This window comes from Cydia splendana, chromosome 18, assembly GCF_910591565.1.
Source record: "Cydia splendana chromosome 18, ilCydSple1.2, whole genome shotgun sequence".
NCBI classification, from domain to species: Eukaryota; Metazoa; Arthropoda; class Insecta; order Lepidoptera; family Tortricidae; genus Cydia; species Cydia splendana.
Window position 1 is genome coordinate 4,484,615 of NC_085977.1, and position 19,947 is coordinate 4,504,561.

The window sequence follows — 19,947 nt, forward strand, 5'->3', positions numbered from 1 at the left end:
AAAACATATTTCTTCAGTTATTTTTTAAATTAAGCTTATCCAAAAGCGTCTTGAAGGAACTGTCATAGGGACCATCATTCGACGCGTGAAGTATAAGAATTCGCAATACCCACTCACGAAAAGCAAATACTTCAGAAGATATCAAACGGCTTCCATTCTTTACTCCCCATACAGCTCAATCGTGAATAGGGTCAAGCCTAGAATCCACGTTAATAAATGTGGCAGATTCTAAATTATAAATTAGACAAACCTGTATTTTTCTCGAGCATCGTCAATCTTTACCGTAGTAATTTTACCCTCCTCTACTTTTGATTCGATATCTGCGGCGGTTTTTTTAGTGGTCTCCAAATTGATCACCAACGCAGAGTCGCTGAGAATATCCGCGCCAGCGTTCGCCAGGCGCTTTAGCAAGTCATCTTCGAGGGTTTTGAGGGTGATCTTGAACTCGTTCTGCTGTTTGGTAAGACCAGCGCGCAACATTTCCAAGTCTGGTCTTTCAGCTTTCACTACTTCGCCTAAAAGTTGATCTTCAAGCCTATAAGTAATTAATAATTATAAATCGTTAAAGACAGGAATGTTTAATATTTTGTCCAGTTTTTAAACTAGCGTTTTACTAACCCATCTTTAGTGACGGTGAAATTGATGAGAGTGCACTGAGCTTGCATTTCAGGCTGGTAATGTGGATTGGCCAGTTTTGTTTGAATTATCAGTCGGAAACTTGGGCTAAAATCTATTTCCCTGTCGCCTATCTGAAAAACATAACAAAATCACAAATCGTTCAGTAGTTCACCGGCAACACCGGCTTCCGACAAGTCGCCTAAGCAATATCTTACCATACAAAATTACAAATCATTCTGCCATTATTTGCGGGGGGAAACGTGCACACAGTCGCACTTCTCACTCACTACATACAAAATCTAATCTGTAATGACGACACAAATAGGTACAATAGTAGTTTGTGTTACAAGGGATCAAAATGATATATTTCTGTCAAGGGCGTACATTGAATCCTGAATGAAGCGATGGATTCTAACAATCTAACAAAGTAGAATCCTGAGCGTAATGAGGGATTCAAGTATTAAGGCCCAAGACGAAATAATTTTGATACCGTGTGACACATACTGCTTTTCACACCAACTATGAGGAAAATAAAAAAATCTTAGTGTTGACACCAACTGATGCTTAAACAGAATATTTAAGCTAAAAAAATAATGTGCAAAAAAATGTAAAATTGGTGTGCTAGAACAGAAAAGTGTTACTTTGATCCCTCCTAACAGGGAGGAAAAGTGCCACTTTGATCCCTCCTAGCAGGGAAGAAAAGGCTCTTTTCCGAATAGGTGGTGTGAAAAGAAAATTACACACATCAAAGACAAATCTTGCACACCTCGATCTCTTTGTGTACGGGTCACAACACGCACCGCCATAGGTACAATTGTACCTATGCTTTGGCAGAGGGGAAATAGTAAGAATGCCGTCTCCCTTCGCGGTGTTGCTCAAAGTTAATATATATAAAGACTTATATTTTCAACCCTATTAATAAATAGAGTTAGACCAAGTCTGCAGCGGTTTTGATAGCCCAGACTGTGCAAGTGTTATTTAAAACGTCAAACTTCTGTGAAATTATGACATAAATGACACTTGCACTTTTCCGATCATCTTGCCTTCTTTCCTTACCTTCAAGACCTTGCCTTTCCTAATGAGAACGCGCCCCAGCAACGGTTCTAACACAGCGTCGACAGTTTCTCCAATATTCTCCAGAAGGACGATTTCTCCGTTACTGATAGCTCTCTCTATGCGATCGAGGTAGTTACGCATTGTCAGGCGAACCACTGTTAGACTGTCGCCGTACCTTGATTTAATCCATTTTAGTCCTTGCCTTGAATTAGAAACATATTTTGCTATAGTTATTATTTTATATACTAGTATGTCAAGCTACCGCAAATAAGTAGCATTTAAGTATTCGTGTCAAAATCAAACATCCCCATTTTGCATAGAAATAGAAGCTGGAAATTTAAATTCGCTATCATCATGGGTAATCTTAGCTCCGATGTTTTTAAGCTGGACTATCAGAGAATAGTTTGATGGACAATAACTTAAGTAAATTTGTTCTAAAATAAATGATATTGGGTAAACGTATAGATATAATGAATGCATTATATTTTAGTCGTTAAATTTTAAGCAGGCTTGATCAAGGGGTTATGGAGCTATAAGAGCCTAGATGGCCATAAAGCTATTTGTGACGGGTCTTGCTATTCTGGTCATCTTATTTCATAGAAAGTATGGTTGAGTTGGTATAAAATGAAAGTGCTCGGTTTACATCAATTGATCTAACTTTTTGGCGAACCGCGAGTTCTCAGTTCGGGGCGAACTACTAGTTTAAGTTAAAGCAGTTACAGCTGAGGGTCGATCATGAGCGGCCAGCGTGCAGAATTGGTGAGGATGGTGGCGTTCTCCGTGCTCATGGTGTCGGTGGGCAACCCCTCGTTGTTCCACGTGGCCACCTGAGCGTCGTCCGTCAGCATCGACAACGGGTCCAGGTCCGGCGTAGTCTCGATTTTAGGCTGAATGTAACCATATTTCAGTTTTAGACCAAGTATTAAATAATATACCTAAGAACCTAAAGAATAATAAAGTATGATAAGGAGGATATCTATGCACAACAATTGACAAAAAAAATTAGGCTTTAATTTATACGTCACTCACGGGCGTATTTACGCCTAATTTTTTGGACCAATATTTGACTGTGTCTACTCTACTTTTTAGGGTTTCGTAGTTACTTAGAAACCCTATATAGTTTCGGCATGTCCGTCTGTCTGTCTGTCCGCGGCTTTGCTCCGTGATTGTTAGTGGTAGAAAGCTGCAATTTCGCATGGATAGGTATATAAATCGTACATTGTGACTGAACGGTAACATTAAAAACTATAAAAAAAAATTTAAGGGTAGCACACACAGGCACCTGCCGCGATAGCAGAGGACGCTGGTTCGATTCCAGCCTGGGGCACTGGAGGCCTTGGTCACTTTTTCTTAGTATATGACATTTATTTCGGTTGATATTGACCACGATTACAGTTTCATATTTAAACGATAGAGAAAATCAAGTTAAAAATACTCACGTTAGTCTTTGCAAGGTTCGGAACCCAGTCATCATTCATGAGCTGCGCCCTGTAGCGACGCATGAAACAACCCACGTATGAAATGAAGGCGGTGACTAACAGAACGTCACCGGGCAACATCTTACCAGACTCTTTGAGATTCACCACCGTTGCTGACCATCTGGAGACGAGGGAAAGCGTTATCAAATACTGAGTAAATAATGAGGCGCGGAGGGCTGTGTTCAGCGTTGAATAAAAAGTAAGTATAAATAAAGGAGATACAGTTCTGCAAGTATGGAATGTTTTATTGGAAATATCCTCCTTTTTTATAATATTAATTTTTGTTTCTTAAATATTAATACTTTTTGAGATATTGGGGAAATAAAAAAAACTACTTTTTCCCCCCTTTTTTTGTTTATAACTTTTGATATTTTTTGTGTGCTAATACACGCTTCGAATACATTTTTCTAGGCATCATGACGAATCTAATGAGGTATCACACGTATTTTTAGGAGTAGTATCTCTATTTTTCACCATTTTTAGGATCTCGAACAGACTAGGGTAATATACTCATTTCCCACCGACTTTTCTACCTGTTACTCGAAGAGGTTCATTGTGAAAAGATATCAACAGTAACTCAAACCGATGAATATGCATGAGTAATTGAGTATATCCAACAATTAAAAAAATGTAAATACCGTAAAAGTATAAAACTTTCTGAAGAAAGTGTATCTGTAACTACTTTTAAGTTATTTCGCGTTTACTGAACTTTTACGGTACGTAGGTACTCGTAGGTATGGAAACGATAATCCACCCGTATTTCAACACACTACCGACTTAAGCATATAAGAGAAAGTATATAAAGCACAGTAGTGAAAAATACAAGTATCCCACCTGATTTTCTCAGAAGCCAAACCATTTACCAGCCTATTAGCTAGATCAATGGTGGCATTGGTAGCGTCAGCTTCGGCCTGGCATTTCATCTTTTCATTTACGGCTTCTTGGAAAGCTTTCATTAGAACTCCTAATTTTTCTTCTAATTCCTATAAAGCACAAAGCAATTTTGACCACTTGGAAAATTTGTTTTTTGTATTTCGTGACTACTTCTAATCGTTAATTGGGTGAAACGCAAAAATATTGTACAAAGTTACGGACCGGTAATTAGTTTTAAGTTAATTGATCCCATTGTGATCATCAATCAATTAACTTAAGACTAATTGCAGGTCGTTAACTAGTCTTAATTATGTAAAAAAAATTGCAATTCACCCAATTACCATAATGAGAAAATATTGACTCTTCTTGGGTAATTTGATAAAAAAAAGCTGTCAATGTTTGAAAAAAATTCTGATTGAAGTCTAAAAGTTTTAAAAACACGTAAGTACCTTAATTTGATCAGTTAGGAATGTTAATTTGTCCCTAGCTGCTTGTAACTCTGCGTTTGCAGCATTTAAAGCCCTTCTCTTGGGCTCTACAACGACGAACACGTCGTAGAACTTGCAGATGTTGATGACCCAAGAGCAGAGTCCGGCTGCAGCCGCCGACTTTGATCTGATAACCTCTGGATTGAAATCTTTGTCCTTGAGGTACGGTAGAACTGCCTGGTAAAAATAATTCAAGCAAATTACTTACTAGTTTTCATTATTTTATCCGACTATATTTTTCAACATACGCCAATGAAGATATAGTCGTTCAGAACATACCTTAATGACATCTGGATGTATGTTTTCCTTGTCGTAGTAGACAAGATCATATAAAAACTGATCAACTTTCGCCATCATAATCTAAAATTTAAATAAAATTAAATAATTTTATAACATTAAAATATTTATCAAGTCACGGAATATAGTAGGAACTCTCTCAATTGTTTTCAATTAGAAACCTGCGTATGTGTTACATGGGCTATCACGCTCCGCGATTGTTGCGCCATTTAGGGTCCTAGCTAAATTGGTTGTTCAATACTTACACTATAGAATTTCCAATTTAGCAAGAACCCTAAATGGCATAACAATCCCGAGTGGTGACTGGACATAAAGAGTACTTAAAGATTGTAATGCAGGCTGTACACACTCGTCGAGAGAGAGACCGAGAACGAGGGTGTACATGCTGCTCCCTTCTCATCCCGCTCTTCCTCGTCTCGTCTCGTGGTTCTCCGATTGGATCGGAGCGGTACCCAGACTCTCGGCGAGATGCTCTCGTCGAATGTGTACAGCCGTCATAATATACCTACTGCAAAGTATTTACCTTACTAGCTTTCCATGACCGATCTTTAGGAATTTTTCCCTTCTTCGCCATCAACACCAACACGGCCGCTGTGACAGTGACCACGGCCTCAGGGGGAGACCCAAAGGCTTTCAACTCAGTCAAGTTGTTCTTATTTAAGGTGTTCAGGGCTTCTTGGGCCGCTAAAAGGGCCGGCTCAGCCTTGGCCAGATCGTCCGCGCATATCTTAGCCTTTATTGTGACGTCTTCTTCAATAACTTTTACTTTCTTCTCCTCCTCGGCAGCTGGTATTAGATTAAAACGTCATAAGGATACCGGACTAATCTCAATAAAGTATGGTTAGATCAGATGAATATAGCTTTCGCACAATCGAGTCAAGCAGATGCATTGGATCGGCTATTTAGTATTTGGCCTGAACTCGTTAAAGCAATGTATATTTTATCAAAGCGCGATGGAACGAAGTATATAATTTATTTCATTTTTAATATCTGGGACAAAAAACACATAAAAACTCAAATACCCGCGTTTTCCCAGAGATAAGACCTATCTAGATCGATTTTTCGCCCCGGAGTCCCCATATAGCTAATTTAATCGACATCGTTTGAACCGTTTCCGATATCCCCGAAATATATAAATATATATCGGTTGTCCCAAAAAGAACGCATGATTTGAATTTGCCGCCATTTTTGCATTATAGTGCTGGCAACCCTAAAAAAACTATTTGACAGCTGAATGTTAGGGTTTGGGTTGGGTTCCTGGTCGTGTATACTCTCTCGTTTCGGTAATCAGAGTTGGCCCCCTAGATCTTGCGCTTTAACAACTTTAGACTTCTTTTTATGGTGTTATTTAAAGTCAAAAGTCTATGCCAACCGCCTACAACGACCCATGCCTTGAAGGAGGATATTGGACGCTGCATCGGTGAAATTCAGCCAAATTTATGCAAAATCACGGAAAATTTTGACAAGAATGCGTAAGCAAAGCCGTGGAGGCCATTTGCCCGACGTGTAATTCCACACATATGACATAACCCTATTTAGTAAACAAATAATATTATAACAAAAAAAAGGGTTTTTAATTAAATTCAAATCTTGCGTTATTTTTGGGACATCCTTTATTATTATACAAGAATCGCTTGTTTAAAGGTATAAGATAAAAAAAAAAACAATAGGTATGTAAATACCAAATGCCTTTTCCTTCGACACTTTTTCGCTCTCTGCGCCTACCACTTCGATAAGCTCTTCAGCCGCCTTATTTTTTACTTTTAATATAACTTCTTGTTCCGCTAACGTCACCTGTATAAACAATATTTTGTTAAAAGTTTTACCTACTTTATTCTTTCTAAATATCGTAACGTGTTGTGTAGCAGGGTTTTTAAATCTTCTGATGAATTTAAACTATTGTGAGACATACTAAAATTGAATAATTTTACGGTTTCGACTCACTTGTACGCGATACACGGCCGGCCGTCGTGAACGCTGCTCGCACTGTTAGTGCTTGAGAAAGGAGACCTGGGTCAATTTTTGAAGAGGGTGTTTTTTCGACATTTGTATGGCAATTTTTTATTTTTGAAAAATGTGATTTTTAATCATCGTTTTAGGAAGGGTTTTTAACAACAAATTTTATAGTTAGCTAGATATGGACGTTTAAAGATCGACATTTGTATGACACTATTTAGCCATTTGTAAGGCGCTTTTGACATGTATAAGGCATTTTTCCTATTTATTATTTTTGTTGCATTTGTAAGACCCTGACGACATTTGTATGGCACCTTCTCGACATCTGTATGACACTATGTCGACATTTGTATGCCACAAATGCCACAATCGACATTTTTACGGTCAAAATAGCCGTATAAATGTCGCCATACAAATGTCGCGACATGTCGCCAATAATATTTTTTAGCGATATTTCCTACACAATACAACCGATTCACTTATTTATTTTACTATATATTTTAACACTATATTTGCAACTATTATTATAAAATAAACATTTTTATTTCAACTATGTACCAACGTATTAAGCCTCCATACAAATGTCATTGTAGTCGTACCAAAATATATCGAATGAGATTTACATGTTTTTAAATAAATTGAACTGTTTCCGCGTCCACACTGAATGTCAATCGATGCCCAACTAACCGCACTATTCCGTCGTAAATTTATTCTAACCGTTATTCAATAGACAAAGAAGATTATAGGGGGTATATTTAAGTCATAACAAAACAGGTGCCGCGCGGGACAGCGATAAAAAGGCTTCCCTTGTTTTATTAAATCACGCATTAATTTATCAATATGATTAAATCAATTCTCTAGAAAATGCTCTTTATAAAAATACAAAGTTGTTTATAATACGTTGCCTACATCCAAAGTTATGACCTTTTTTATTGCGCTATGCCGCCACTGGGACACGCGAAAAATGGCAAATTTCGCCGTTTTTGGAACTTCAAATGCGATTTTCTCAGAAACAAATAATATTTAAGGTGCACTTGTACATTCGTTTTAATGCTTATAATACATTGAATTAAAATATATACATAACCAGTCTTTTAGTCCTATGGACTTCGAGTTTTAGCCGTGGGACAGCAAAAAATGCCTATTTGAAACATATCTCCGGAACATGTCGCGCGAGTGACTAAAAACAAGTGAGTCTAAACCGTAAAATTATTCAATCTTCTGATACTTTATTCTTTATAAAATAAAATTCTACGATGGTTTAACTCGTCTAAAAAACTCTGTTACCTACTAAATTGAGCACCATGCAACTTTTTTCCATGCGTTTTAAAGCACCTAAATAAATCGCCTCGCAGTAAAAAAAAGTATCTAAGACTTTTTTAAGCTTTCCATTCTCATCAAGCGACTAATTAAATTGAGATTATTCAGAGATATCAAAATTTCACATAATTATTCATATAATTCACCTTTAACACGGCGACATCGGCCGCACAGGACGCCAGTTTCTCCAATCCATTCTCTAACCTAGTGATCATCATATGCAGGTTCTTCGTCTTCTCATTGAGCAGCTTACTGTACAGAGGGATGCATTACATTTGTTATAATTACTTTTCATATAAGTATTATAGTTTGATATATCGTTATATTCGTTATTTTGAATAACATAATAAATGGCATAACACCGTAATACCTAATTAACGGTTTACATAATGTTATTATTGATAGAATGGTCATAAGAGCCTCTACCATCAGTTTTAACATTGACATAACGCTCACGTCTACGTAATTTACTTTCTGTACATCTCGCTTCCACTATTGCTCGCATATGCGAGTACGAGCGAGATGCATAGAAAGTAAGTTACTTAAACGTGAGCGTTATGTCAATGTCAAAACTGGTGGTAGCCGTAAAGGTATATTTACACTTTGTCTAATATATATGTATTGCCATAATTATTACATACTCTAAAGCATATTATTTGCTATAACAAGTTACAACACATAATTGTGTGACATAATAGTTGCACGACATAAATGGGTTTGGTTAGGTTGGAACTGCAAAAGGAGGGTTAGATTAGGTTAGAACTTTGACCCTCCGTAGATTAAAATTCCTAGCAAAAAAGTGGTTTAGGTTAGGGTTGAACTGCGGCTCCCGCAGAATCGCAAACCGTGAAAAAATTGGTTAGGTTAGAACTGCGACCTCCCTGGAAAAAAAAACTAGCAAAAGAAGTAGGCCTGCGTACTAGACTTACATTATAACATATAATAATATATCAAATGGCGTTATAACAAATGTATGATAGCTTTTTTTATTATATTAAGCATACACACCCGTACAGAGCGATTTGTTCAAGGAAAGTCTTTGGCGTTGTGTAGTTATATCTCCGTTCGTTTTGGTAATAAATGGCAGACATTAAGTTCACACTTTGATGGACGTGCGACATGAAATCCGACACGGGCTTTACGAAGTCAGGCTGTAGAAGATTTAAGTTTTTTTTTGCATTATGTAAATACTGTACAGCCTGGCAAAAAAGAGTAGAATATAAAAAGTGACAACACTGTAGTGTCGTTCCTTTCAAATCAATATACATATATAAGAGAACGGGACGACACTACAGTGTTGCCACTTTTTAATTTCTACTCTTTTTTGCCAGGCTGTAAATAGCAATGTTTATAAAGCAATGTTTTCTGTTTATAAAGACAATTAATTGATTATTTGAAGAGATTTTAACGTCTTCATAGCATTAAGGTTTATGAATAATTAATAATTATTCTTTCAACTATGCTACAGTAGTGAGCCAGTATTTATTTGTTTAAACTTTATTGCACAGTAAAAATTGTACAAAAGACGAACTTAATGCCAGTAGACATTCTCTACCAGTTAACGCTCGGGCCAAACAGAGTACAAGTAGAAATAGATGCAAGAAAAATTAAAAGTACGAAAAATGTAATTAGGTAAAATATCATATAATCAAGCATACAATTATATGTAAAGAAGAATCAATTCGTATTGAACAAAGCCAAATATTAGGGTACCGGTAAAGACTCCACTTCAGCTAGGAAACGCCTGGAGACAGATTTCAGGGCATCAGCGGGCCATTCGTGAAACCAGTTGATCGCAGTGCAGTTGACGATGGAGGGGAACTTGCGCGCGCGGATTCGGAGCGTGGCGCCCACCGGCGAGAAACATAACACCACCTGATATTATGGAGACTAATTTCATCCATTTTTTGCAAATTAAATATACCACCAACTGAAAGTTGAAGTTCACTTAAACTTTTGACCAGAAGGTAGTATATCTCGATAGCGGTTTCTACACTAATAGCAATCATTACGTGGTCATGGGCAGGCAATGCTTTAATTAAGCTAAAATAAAAAAATAATGCTTTTAGCCCATAATACATTGAGACAAACAATATACCATACAATCGTTAAGAAACAAGACTGTACCTTTAACATGGTCCGAACTTTGTTGATAAAGAATCGCCAACAGTTTTCTCTCGTGTCCATCAGGCCGCTAGCTTTAGTCTGGAAAAGACATGTCGGATAAATACGTTCAATCAAAATACTGTATGAATTGGTTATAACTAATAGTATTTAAATCGTGTGTATTCCACCTGTCCAATATTTGATCAAATTTGTATTTGCGTCTCACATTTTGTAAAAGTAGTTTTGGTATTCATTAGAAAACGAGTCACATTTTTCGAAACTCCAATCATATTCGAACCTTAAATCCGAATGCTAAGGATGAAATTTTTTTGACACGTAGGTACGCCTGGAAAATGGTTAGTATACACCCTGTATCTGAACGAAAAACAATTACTCAAACCCGTTAATGTTTAGGTCATACTAAGCAACTTTTACTATGGGACCAACCCCGAAATCGAGAAAAAAAAATTGACTCTCCCATAGGAAATTTCAACATCAGACCAGCAAAGTGTATGAATTTTTTTCCGCGTTTTTGGGGTTGGTCCCACAGTAAATGTTGCTCAGTATGACCTCTAACATTAACGGGTTTGAGTAATTGCTTTTTGTTCAGATATATACTGTATAGCTCCAAATTTACCTCGGCTCGTACGCCGTTAATAATGTTCTCTGTTTCATCTTCGGCAAACAACTCCGGTATTTCTCCAGAAGCTAATAGGTCGTTTATTAGCACCAGGAACCGTTCTTCTGCCACCTGGGCATCCGTCATCAGGAACACGTTACCGATGCTCTTCACACCAGCTTTCACGTATAAAACCGCTAAAGTCATAGAAAATATCGAATGAAAGTATGTAAAATTCAAAGTTACTAATGAGCGTTTTCCAACAAAAATGTACATTTCATTCATGTCTTTAAAATACATATTGACTTCTTGGGCTCATTTTACTCAGAATCATTGGTACATTCACGCCTCATACATGAAAAAATGTGTCCCAAGATTTCCTTTCCAGATCGTAACATTTTTGTATGAATATTTTTTTTATTTCTATGAACGTGACGGACTGGAAAAATATTTTTTCATACAAAATTTTGGGACACATATTTTCATGTATGAGGCGTGAATGTACAAATGATTCTGGGTAAAATGAGCCCAAGAAGTCAATATTTTGAAGACATGAATGAAATGTATTTTTTTTGTAAAACGCTCTAATAACTCTAGAAAGGCAAAACCACTTTTTTATGCGTGGAAATATTGTCATTAACGTGTTGCGAGCTCTTAAGCGAAGCGAATCCAACATTTCCAGCCTACGCGTGCCGTTCTTTGAACTATTGGTTTAATATTTATTTCCGCCCTTTTAAAAAAAAAGCTTTAAGTCTACATACACCTCGGCCGGGATAAGAATCATACAATACTCTTTATTGCACACCTCACACAGTTTATAATACAAGTACAGAACCAAATAAAGACAATTGGAAAGGATATATATACATAAACATAAAATGGCATCGCTTCGCTCGGATCTTTATATCACACTCGGTTGGCAATTCCCTATTCCGGCTTATATCGGCTTTTAGGAAAGTAAGTATTATTTAATGCCTATACGCTTACCTAAATCTGCTTTCAGGTCAGTCGAGGAGTAGCCTTTTCGTAACTGAATCTGGAACACTTCCAGCGAGGAAATAAATGACGACAGTCTTGACAAAGATTGCTTTCCAGAGCCTCCCACGCCGACCAGCAGCGCATTTCCTCTAGGAGCTTCAAGAATACGATTGATCCTACACAAATAAATAGTACATTACTGCCGGGAACAGAAAATAAGACAATGCCGGTCCGAAATAGTAATAATGATAATTATTTAAATAAGTTGCTACCTAACGAATTAGTTACGGATATTATAAGTTTTAAGGGGTGGTAGGTACTTTACATCAAAAATGTAATTATCAGTTTAGATTAATTTGATTATTATTCGTTCTTCAAGTGATAAGTGATAACTTGGTGGTAACTAGTGCGAATAACCCTGAACGAAAGTGCACGATAAGTTTACCTTCAAGAAACATTTTGGTCAATATTGTAGTTGGCTGAAGTTACCTTATTGGTACTGCGCGTGGCATATTTAATTTAATAAGTATCACTCAGTAACACTTAACATTCGATTAGTTTATCTATCAATCAATAATTAAAAACAAAACTCTTTTTCAGTATACCTGCAAATATGATACATCGCATCCTCGAAAAGCACCAAGTTCATAGTAGCAACCAAATCATTATAACCGGCCAAAGATTCATCAAGTAACTTCTTGATTTGTGGCCAATCTTTTATAGGGAAGTATTTTGGATCACCTATTCCTTCCGCGAAATGGCAGAAAATTAGTGGTTTTTCAAATACCGCGTTTTCGTCAATTTCCTATGTAAAAAATTTACATTTACCTGTCTGTACGAATAAGAAATCATAAAAAAATAAATAAATCAAAAATTATACATACTTCACAATTTTTTTTTATCACTTCCTGTATTAGTTTGTTGAATGCATCAATATCCACGGCATCTACAAATTTATCTGAATACACGCGGGTAGCTTCGTGATACCACAGCCTCACTAATTCTGAATGTGTTTTTATGGCATCTCCTGTCGTGAATAGTATTCCCTACAACATATTGTCTATGTATAGCATCAGGTAAAGCCTGACAACAGTTTATTTAACCCTGAGATAGTGTCGCTGCAAACAGCTTACGTATGGCAATAATGTGCGTACGTCATGTATAGTCGGGGTAGTGGGCATTGGCTTCATGTTGATACGTGGTTGATACTCGTATAATGTCAAAACATTGCTTACAGATAATTCGGTTCTTTCAATTTACCTATTCGTCAAAATCTGATTCTAAATATTCAATATTATTATATTCTTCGTTTCATCAGATGTTGTGTCGCTTTCAGGACCACCAACCTCGATTATAAAACGTTCAGTCTCCAATTCGATTATAGGATTTTTATCGTCGATCTACATAAACCTTAAATGAAATATTAAAGTTTAAACCTAACAACTAACCAGTTCAATAAAACCGCACTATAAAATGTCAATACCGGTCATGTCAACAACTAACTTTAAAACATTGTTTATTGGAATGCTAAGTAATCCTTCGTCTTTTTTAATCTGTAAGTATTTGATTGCATTCACTACAATTTTTTTCGCACCTTTGGTAATTTTTTTTGGCATTTTTGTAATAAAACCGTTTATATTTGAATATATTCGTAGATATTTTCCGTTTGTTTACATCGGTGACATTCGAGGACATCCAAAGTTCGTTGTCAAAGAATACTTGTTGCCAGTAAAAGAAATTAGTACCATTGAAAATCCGCAAAATGGCGAGGGTCAAATAAACTGTTGTCAGGCTTTATAATTATTTTAATAATTCAGATGATCGCCTTAATATTAATATGTAGTTACAATTCAGACCATCTACTGGAAAAAAGGAAGATAACTATGAGAGCGGTTTCGCACTACCTCCGATCCGAATCCGATCCGAACCCGTGAAAATATGGTCCGTAGTACCCGTAGAACTATTTCTATGGTAAGTTACGCACTAGATCCGATCTCCGTCATCCGATTTCTTTCCGTCATTCAACGTGTGCGGTGCGTAACTTACCATAGAAATAGTTCTACGGCTACTACGGACCATATTTTCACGGGTTCGGATCGGATTCGGATCGGACGTAGTGCGAAAACGCTCTGAGGCTGTCTACGTTGAAGAAGAGAAGAGGGAAAAGAGTAAGTAATAAAAGAAGCAATTCTGAATATCTATATACTTTGACCACACGTTAATACCCTGCTGAAACACCATGTTTTCTAGATTTTGTGGACAAAAGGAGCTAGGTTTCACACGCATCAAGAAAAATGTACTCAAAGATCGAAGCAAGAACATAATATCTGATATGAACTATTAATGAAACATTAGTATTTTTGAATAATGTGCCGATGCGATAAAAGTAATACCTGGAATATATTGGAGAGATCTCTCAAGTTAAATATGTAGTGAAATTTAACCGCTGTTGGCAAGAACGTAGAAGCCAATTTGCTGTGTAACACGAGAGCTGTGTTGACCAGTGTCTCAGCGTAGCGCGATACTGGTGGCCCGAATTTGTTTGCAGGATTGACCAAGTGCTGCGACAGAATTTGCTTGTAGATGTGGAAGCAGGCGTCTAGAGCTGGGAAACTAAAGTACACTGGTTACTTAATGTTCAATGAGTGTATTTCAACGATTTCATTGATAATCATTCGGGACTTACCTCACAGCAAAGGTACAGAAATGCCTTTGCAAGCGTGGATCTATAGAGAATGACCCAGCGGTTGGATTCATGCATGAGACAAACATGCAATTTGAAATTTCCTTTAACGACAGCTTCTGTCGATCATACCTATAAAAGTATAAAAAATAGAAACCAATTATTACCGTTGTAATCAGTAGAAGAATTCAATATTTACGTTCGCATTGTTTTCTTTTTTTTAGTACAATGTGCCCACTGGGACCTTTTATAAAAATGTCCCCTCGAATACACCTACTCAAAGGTTTGTTCCATCACCCCCCATCATCCGTGACGAATATATTTTTTAAGGAAGAGCCTTCATACTGTCGCGACCATTTAGGTTCCGAGGTGTAAGGGTGAACTGATCGCCCTGTCGACAGGAAACGATGCGGTGCGCGGTAGAAAGCGGTCGTTGGCATAATGTCAAACAATTTTTCAATTTCATTTGGCTGATCGTGAGATGTGCATGTTGATCTATACTCTACCAGTGTTTGTAATCCATGTACTCTCTGATAAGGGTGTGCGGCTGCACCGTCCCGTACGTGTCCACCTCGGGCATATTCATATCGTCGACGAAGTATATCATGAATTTGCTTCCCGGCGGGCCGAAATTGCGTCCGGATTTCTTTTCTAACGGCTTTTCAAGCACTTTTTGTAACATTTCTATGAAACAAAAGTAAAGTTGTACTAAGTACTAGGGTACTAGATATGTATCTAGTTAACCCTTTAATGGTCAAGATTCAAGCCTCATCGACTCCTTAAACCTCTAACAATTCTGCACAAGAAGTCTTTTTTCCATATAATACCGTGTGGCCGTGGGTTAAAATTCATAACAACCTTTTAATAAGTACATCAATACCAATACCTCCATCTTTAACCCTAATATTACTTATTTGCAGCTACTTGTACAATCTTACCGGATGTTGTATAAAAATTAAGCGGAGCATTTGTAATGGCGTAGGAATCCGACAGAGCGTTCAGCTTTGCGCCAACGCTCACAGTTTTGCCGCTGCCGGCGCTGCCCACAAGCATCACCGGCCTTTCGTTCGCTATCAGCAGATCCATGAAGAATTTGATGCGAGTAGTCTCTGATGTTGATACCAAACATGACTAGAAACCAGAAGTAAAATCACGTTTATATGTTTTATCACACGCTAAACCTAGCTCCACTAGCAGATTCTTTGTTTTTATTGCGGTTAATTGTAAAAATGTAAATGTACAAATAGTAGGCATCTTACCTGTAGCGGTATATCGGGGTCCAACTCGAAGTGCTCCACTTTCTCCGACCATGGCAAGAACTTTTTCGTTTCAGGGTCAATGAAGAAGCTGAAAACGTTTCCCGTAGATGGGAACTTGATCTGTTTGAACTCATTACAGAACCATTTGCTGAACTCATTTCGCCAGTCCACCAGTTGATCTTGGAAAAGTCCGGAGCCGAAACCCCATACCACACAAAACACGAAGTATATTTCGTACCTGATGAGTTTAAAATACTTATTTCATGTTTCATATATCCTACAATGGTACATTTAAGTAAGAAAAGCATCAACGGATGATGATTTATTCTGACAATGAATTATTACATACCATTCCTTGGGACACTCCGATGGTAACAGAGACTTCTTAAGGAAACATTCGAGCAAATAGCATGTCAGCTGAATTTGCGCAAGCTCGGTTAAAGGAGTTATGCGTTTATACTTCTTGGCAGTCTCAAGAAGTGAGGGAATGTACTTATCAAACATTACTGTCAGCATGGCTTTTTCGGACTCGTCATCTCCTCTCTGCTCAATCCATGAGGCCACAAAGCTGAAATACGAAATCGAAATCACAGTAATTTACACATAGGTACCTACAGCAAATATTTCTTGGACATTGTGTTAATATCACGAAGAGCCTGGATTAAAGAGAAAAATTTGAACGATGCGTATATGTTTCGGAATCTAAGGAAAAGAAGACAAGGATGTAATTTTAGCGATAGGATTGTATATAAGTTTACCAAGTGTTTATATGTATATACTGGTTTATAGGTTTCGTAATCACATAACTTACGGATTCCAGCCGAGATCCTGAGGGTTGATGTACAGAATGCCAGCTCTGGACACAGTGGCAGGCGTAGCTGTTCTCAACGTGGCGATTTCAAACAGTAACCGCATAGTCTTATTTAAAGCGATACGCTCGTTACTCGCCAAAGTCAACACCTGGCAAGAGAAAATTAAAATGAACATTCTGTAGGTAACGTAAATGTAAGAAGGGTAACTCCATCGTAACTGAGGTTACATTTGAAGCGAAGTTGCGAATTTCAATTTAGGATACAATAAACTTTCAGAAATTTACAGTAAATGTAATATAAAAAGGCCCTTAATGTTGGACACTCAAAATAATAAAAAAGTCTTTTGCATGTTTTGTAAAATATTGAATTTAATTGTTGTAAACTGATGTTACAATGAATAACATTTTTAATGTCGGTTAAAAACAAATCTAACCTTGTTATCATCCATTAAGGTGTTCAAACTCTCAATCCACATAGGATCAATATCCCCATCCAGGACAATCCACTTAGGCCCATCGCCAGGCATGTTGGCCATATCCCTCATTATGGTTGAGAAAAGTCCATCCTTCCACTCTCTCGTAGCCGGGTTGATAATGCCGAACAACTCGTCATTAGTCACAGCTTTAGGGTCTAAGTCGTTATAGTATGGTTTCATTTTCAACATAGTGTAAGTTTTATTTAGACATTGCCACACCATGGATTTGCCAGTGCCGGCAAAACCGTTGATGAAAACGGAATGTCGCACGGCGAACAGTTCTACAAGTTGCACCATCTAGAATACAATCCGAGACACAGATAAAAATATATTATTTCAAATAGTAATTTTATACCATTTTGTGTTTGCGTCAAATCCGGTAGTTCTGATGTTTTGCTGACTTCTTTATGATTTATGATGTTGGCCCAATGAATAATCTAAGTTTGTGACTTCGAGCGTCGAACACAACTTTGTCAAAAATCACAAAAACCGCGAAAATTTTGGGCACAAACTTGGATTATTCATTGGGCCAACATCATAAACAAGTCAGCAAAAAATCAGAACCCCCGGATTTGACGCCAAGCAATCCCATGCTTTCAGGCGACAAGGTTACCGGATTAAAACTCGCCCTTCTTTTGATTTTCTGATCTTCATTGATTTAAAGCACCGCTTCTATTCTACACGCGCTTTGTATATTTACCTTCAAGATGAATCCCGGTTCAGGCTGTAGTTTCATTTCTACGGCGGCCTCCACCAAATGCTTTTCGAACTCTAAATCCCGTTTCCTGGGCACGTCAAGAGCCGGGAACAGGTCTCCGATCAGGCCCATGAACACAGGGGTGTCGTCAGTCACAATCTTGGGTACGTTGAAATCTCGCAAGGCTCTCATAAGCACTTGATCTTCTGGCCTTAAGCGGTCACCTCGCTAGGGAATGAAAGGCTCAAAAAATCAAATTACGACTACCTATCGACTATCACGGTTTATATGGTACAAAAAACAGTAGCTATGAAAGTTCAAAGAGCTTATGAAAAATTTGCAGCTATTGGCGAGAGCATGCACCAAACTGTGACGACTAGTGAACGAACGGGGGGCTTTTGTTGCCAAGCAGTGGAACACAAGATACCTTATATAAAAAAATATGGTCCGTTCGCCGCCCTGCTGATACTTGAGTTTAGGTGCTACTAAAACACGACAAGATACAGAAAAATCTTTAGTTGGAAAAGGTATTTAATTATCTCTCTCTCTGTAAGACTATATCGATTTTGTGCAAGGTGAACTTCCGTTTTACCCTAGCTGTATTGAACGTAACATATATTTAATTAAAAATAATACAGTACCTTCAGCGAACCAGCAACGACCAACACAGACTTGATGGCCCGCAAGCCCCAATCGTAGTGGTCCTGTTTTGATAGCAGTTCTTTGCACAATGTGTAAAGCGTGATGAATTTTCGCGCTAACAATCGGGCGTCTTGGAAACCTTCGGCGACCAACATGATTTCGCAGATCAGCTCGAAGTCAGGTACCACCATGGCACAGGGTCTGCGTACAGAGGACTAATTGACACGCAATTAGACAATGAAGATAACCTAAATTTTTAAGAAACACGCTTTTAAATTTTTATAAAGATTAGCCACCCGTTCGGCTTCGCACGGCTTATAACAAATTATACACAAACCTTCCCCAAGAATCACTCTATCGATAGGTGAAAACCGCATGAAAATCCGTTCAGTATAGTTTTTGAGTTTATCGCGAACATACAAAAACACAAACAGACAGACGCGGCGGGGGACTTAGTTTTATAAGGTGTAGTAATTTGTGGGATCATATACCTTATAACATAAACCAAATGCTCTTATTTTATAGGTCCTTGAATAGGGGTGGATGAGTGACTGCGCCAAAATAATTGCTCGTCTAGATATCAATATCTGATCTTCCCGTGTCAGTAATATATGATTGCTTGTCCCTTAGTACTTATACTTACCTATCTGGACATTGTGAATTCCTTTACTTATTCACTTCCCGTTAGCACTTCAATGTACTAACAAAACTATTACTTAGTTTAAATAAACAGCAAACCTGAACAATGCTTTCAAATTTTCCGGCAACTCAGTCCTGCCAGCGTATCCGGGGTTCATAGTAATGAACATTCCTATGGTTGGTATTATAGTGATAAATTCGCCCATGAAATCGAACTTCTTCTTTTTAAACTTGATCGCGTCGAGAACAGACTTGACCTGGACCGACACTACGGATAGCACTTCAACGGAGATTCTGTTAAACTCGTCGAAACATCCCCATGCGCCGGTTTGGCAAAGCCCTAGAAATAATAATTATATAGTCTGTCAAGCCATTCCCGTCAGTAGAAAAAAAACGCCAATTTAAAATATGTAGGCGTAAAGGGTAATCGTACCATAGAAATTTTAAATTTAGCGCTTTTTTCTACTTGTTTGACCGGCTATATGTTAGCAACCTGATGTAGCGTTAAATCAAGACGTTTAAAATACTAAATTGCAATTCAGAACAGAGAATTATCTCTAGCTCACCTTTGTAAATGTTTCCACAGGACTTGTAGTCCATTTGCTCGGAGCAATTGAACACGTATACCATTATTCCGAGGGCTCTTCCTAAATCCTTCGTAGTCTCAGTTTTGCCCGTTCCGGCCGGTCCTGCTGGCGCTCCACCCATTATCAAATGCAAACTCTACAATGTAAACCAGACAATGTATCACATGGGTGACTAAGGAAAGACAGGAGAGTATTACCCCCTTATTCATAAACGTTTACTAAAGTTGACAAGCTGATAATAATCGTTTGTCCCTTTCCATCATACCAATACGTCGGAAAGGGACAAACGATTATTATCGGCTTGTCAACTTTAGTACACGTTTATGAATAATGGGGTTAATAGTTAAAGAAATAAAGGCTACCG

At 37.7% G+C, this 19,947-nt stretch overlaps 1 protein-coding gene across 1 annotated transcript in view; it reads right to left on the reverse strand.

Moving 5' to 3' along the window:
• The window catches only part of LOC134799318 (dynein beta chain, ciliary-like), a 55,081-nt gene that overhangs the window by 10,829 nt on the left and 24,305 nt on the right, over nucleotides 1-19,947 (reverse strand). The window contains exons 22-51 of the mRNA XM_063771702.1: nucleotides 19,563-19,719; nucleotides 19,096-19,336; nucleotides 18,357-18,558; nucleotides 17,719-17,943; nucleotides 16,977-17,315; nucleotides 16,543-16,691; nucleotides 16,081-16,299; nucleotides 15,732-15,969; nucleotides 15,411-15,603; nucleotides 14,979-15,156; nucleotides 14,476-14,604; nucleotides 14,183-14,402; nucleotides 12,674-12,835; nucleotides 12,395-12,594; nucleotides 11,799-11,965; nucleotides 10,830-11,008; nucleotides 10,214-10,291; nucleotides 9,800-9,961; nucleotides 9,095-9,237; nucleotides 8,233-8,338; nucleotides 6,493-6,604; nucleotides 5,334-5,596; nucleotides 4,793-4,873; nucleotides 4,475-4,690; nucleotides 3,987-4,135; nucleotides 3,114-3,273; nucleotides 2,395-2,561; nucleotides 1,675-1,876; nucleotides 619-749; nucleotides 251-535 (exon numbers count right to left, since the gene is read on the reverse strand). Coding sequence (XP_063627772.1) covers nucleotides 251-535; nucleotides 619-749; nucleotides 1,675-1,876; nucleotides 2,395-2,561; nucleotides 3,114-3,273; nucleotides 3,987-4,135; nucleotides 4,475-4,690; nucleotides 4,793-4,873; nucleotides 5,334-5,596; nucleotides 6,493-6,604; nucleotides 8,233-8,338; nucleotides 9,095-9,237; nucleotides 9,800-9,961; nucleotides 10,214-10,291; nucleotides 10,830-11,008; nucleotides 11,799-11,965; nucleotides 12,395-12,594; nucleotides 12,674-12,835; nucleotides 14,183-14,402; nucleotides 14,476-14,604; nucleotides 14,979-15,156; nucleotides 15,411-15,603; nucleotides 15,732-15,969; nucleotides 16,081-16,299; nucleotides 16,543-16,691; nucleotides 16,977-17,315; nucleotides 17,719-17,943; nucleotides 18,357-18,558; nucleotides 19,096-19,336; nucleotides 19,563-19,719 — 5,453 coding nt within the window. The remainder of the gene's footprint in view (nucleotides 1-250; nucleotides 536-618; nucleotides 750-1,674; nucleotides 1,877-2,394; nucleotides 2,562-3,113; nucleotides 3,274-3,986; nucleotides 4,136-4,474; nucleotides 4,691-4,792; nucleotides 4,874-5,333; nucleotides 5,597-6,492; nucleotides 6,605-8,232; nucleotides 8,339-9,094; nucleotides 9,238-9,799; nucleotides 9,962-10,213; nucleotides 10,292-10,829; nucleotides 11,009-11,798; nucleotides 11,966-12,394; nucleotides 12,595-12,673; nucleotides 12,836-14,182; nucleotides 14,403-14,475; nucleotides 14,605-14,978; nucleotides 15,157-15,410; nucleotides 15,604-15,731; nucleotides 15,970-16,080; nucleotides 16,300-16,542; nucleotides 16,692-16,976; nucleotides 17,316-17,718; nucleotides 17,944-18,356; nucleotides 18,559-19,095; nucleotides 19,337-19,562; nucleotides 19,720-19,947) is intronic.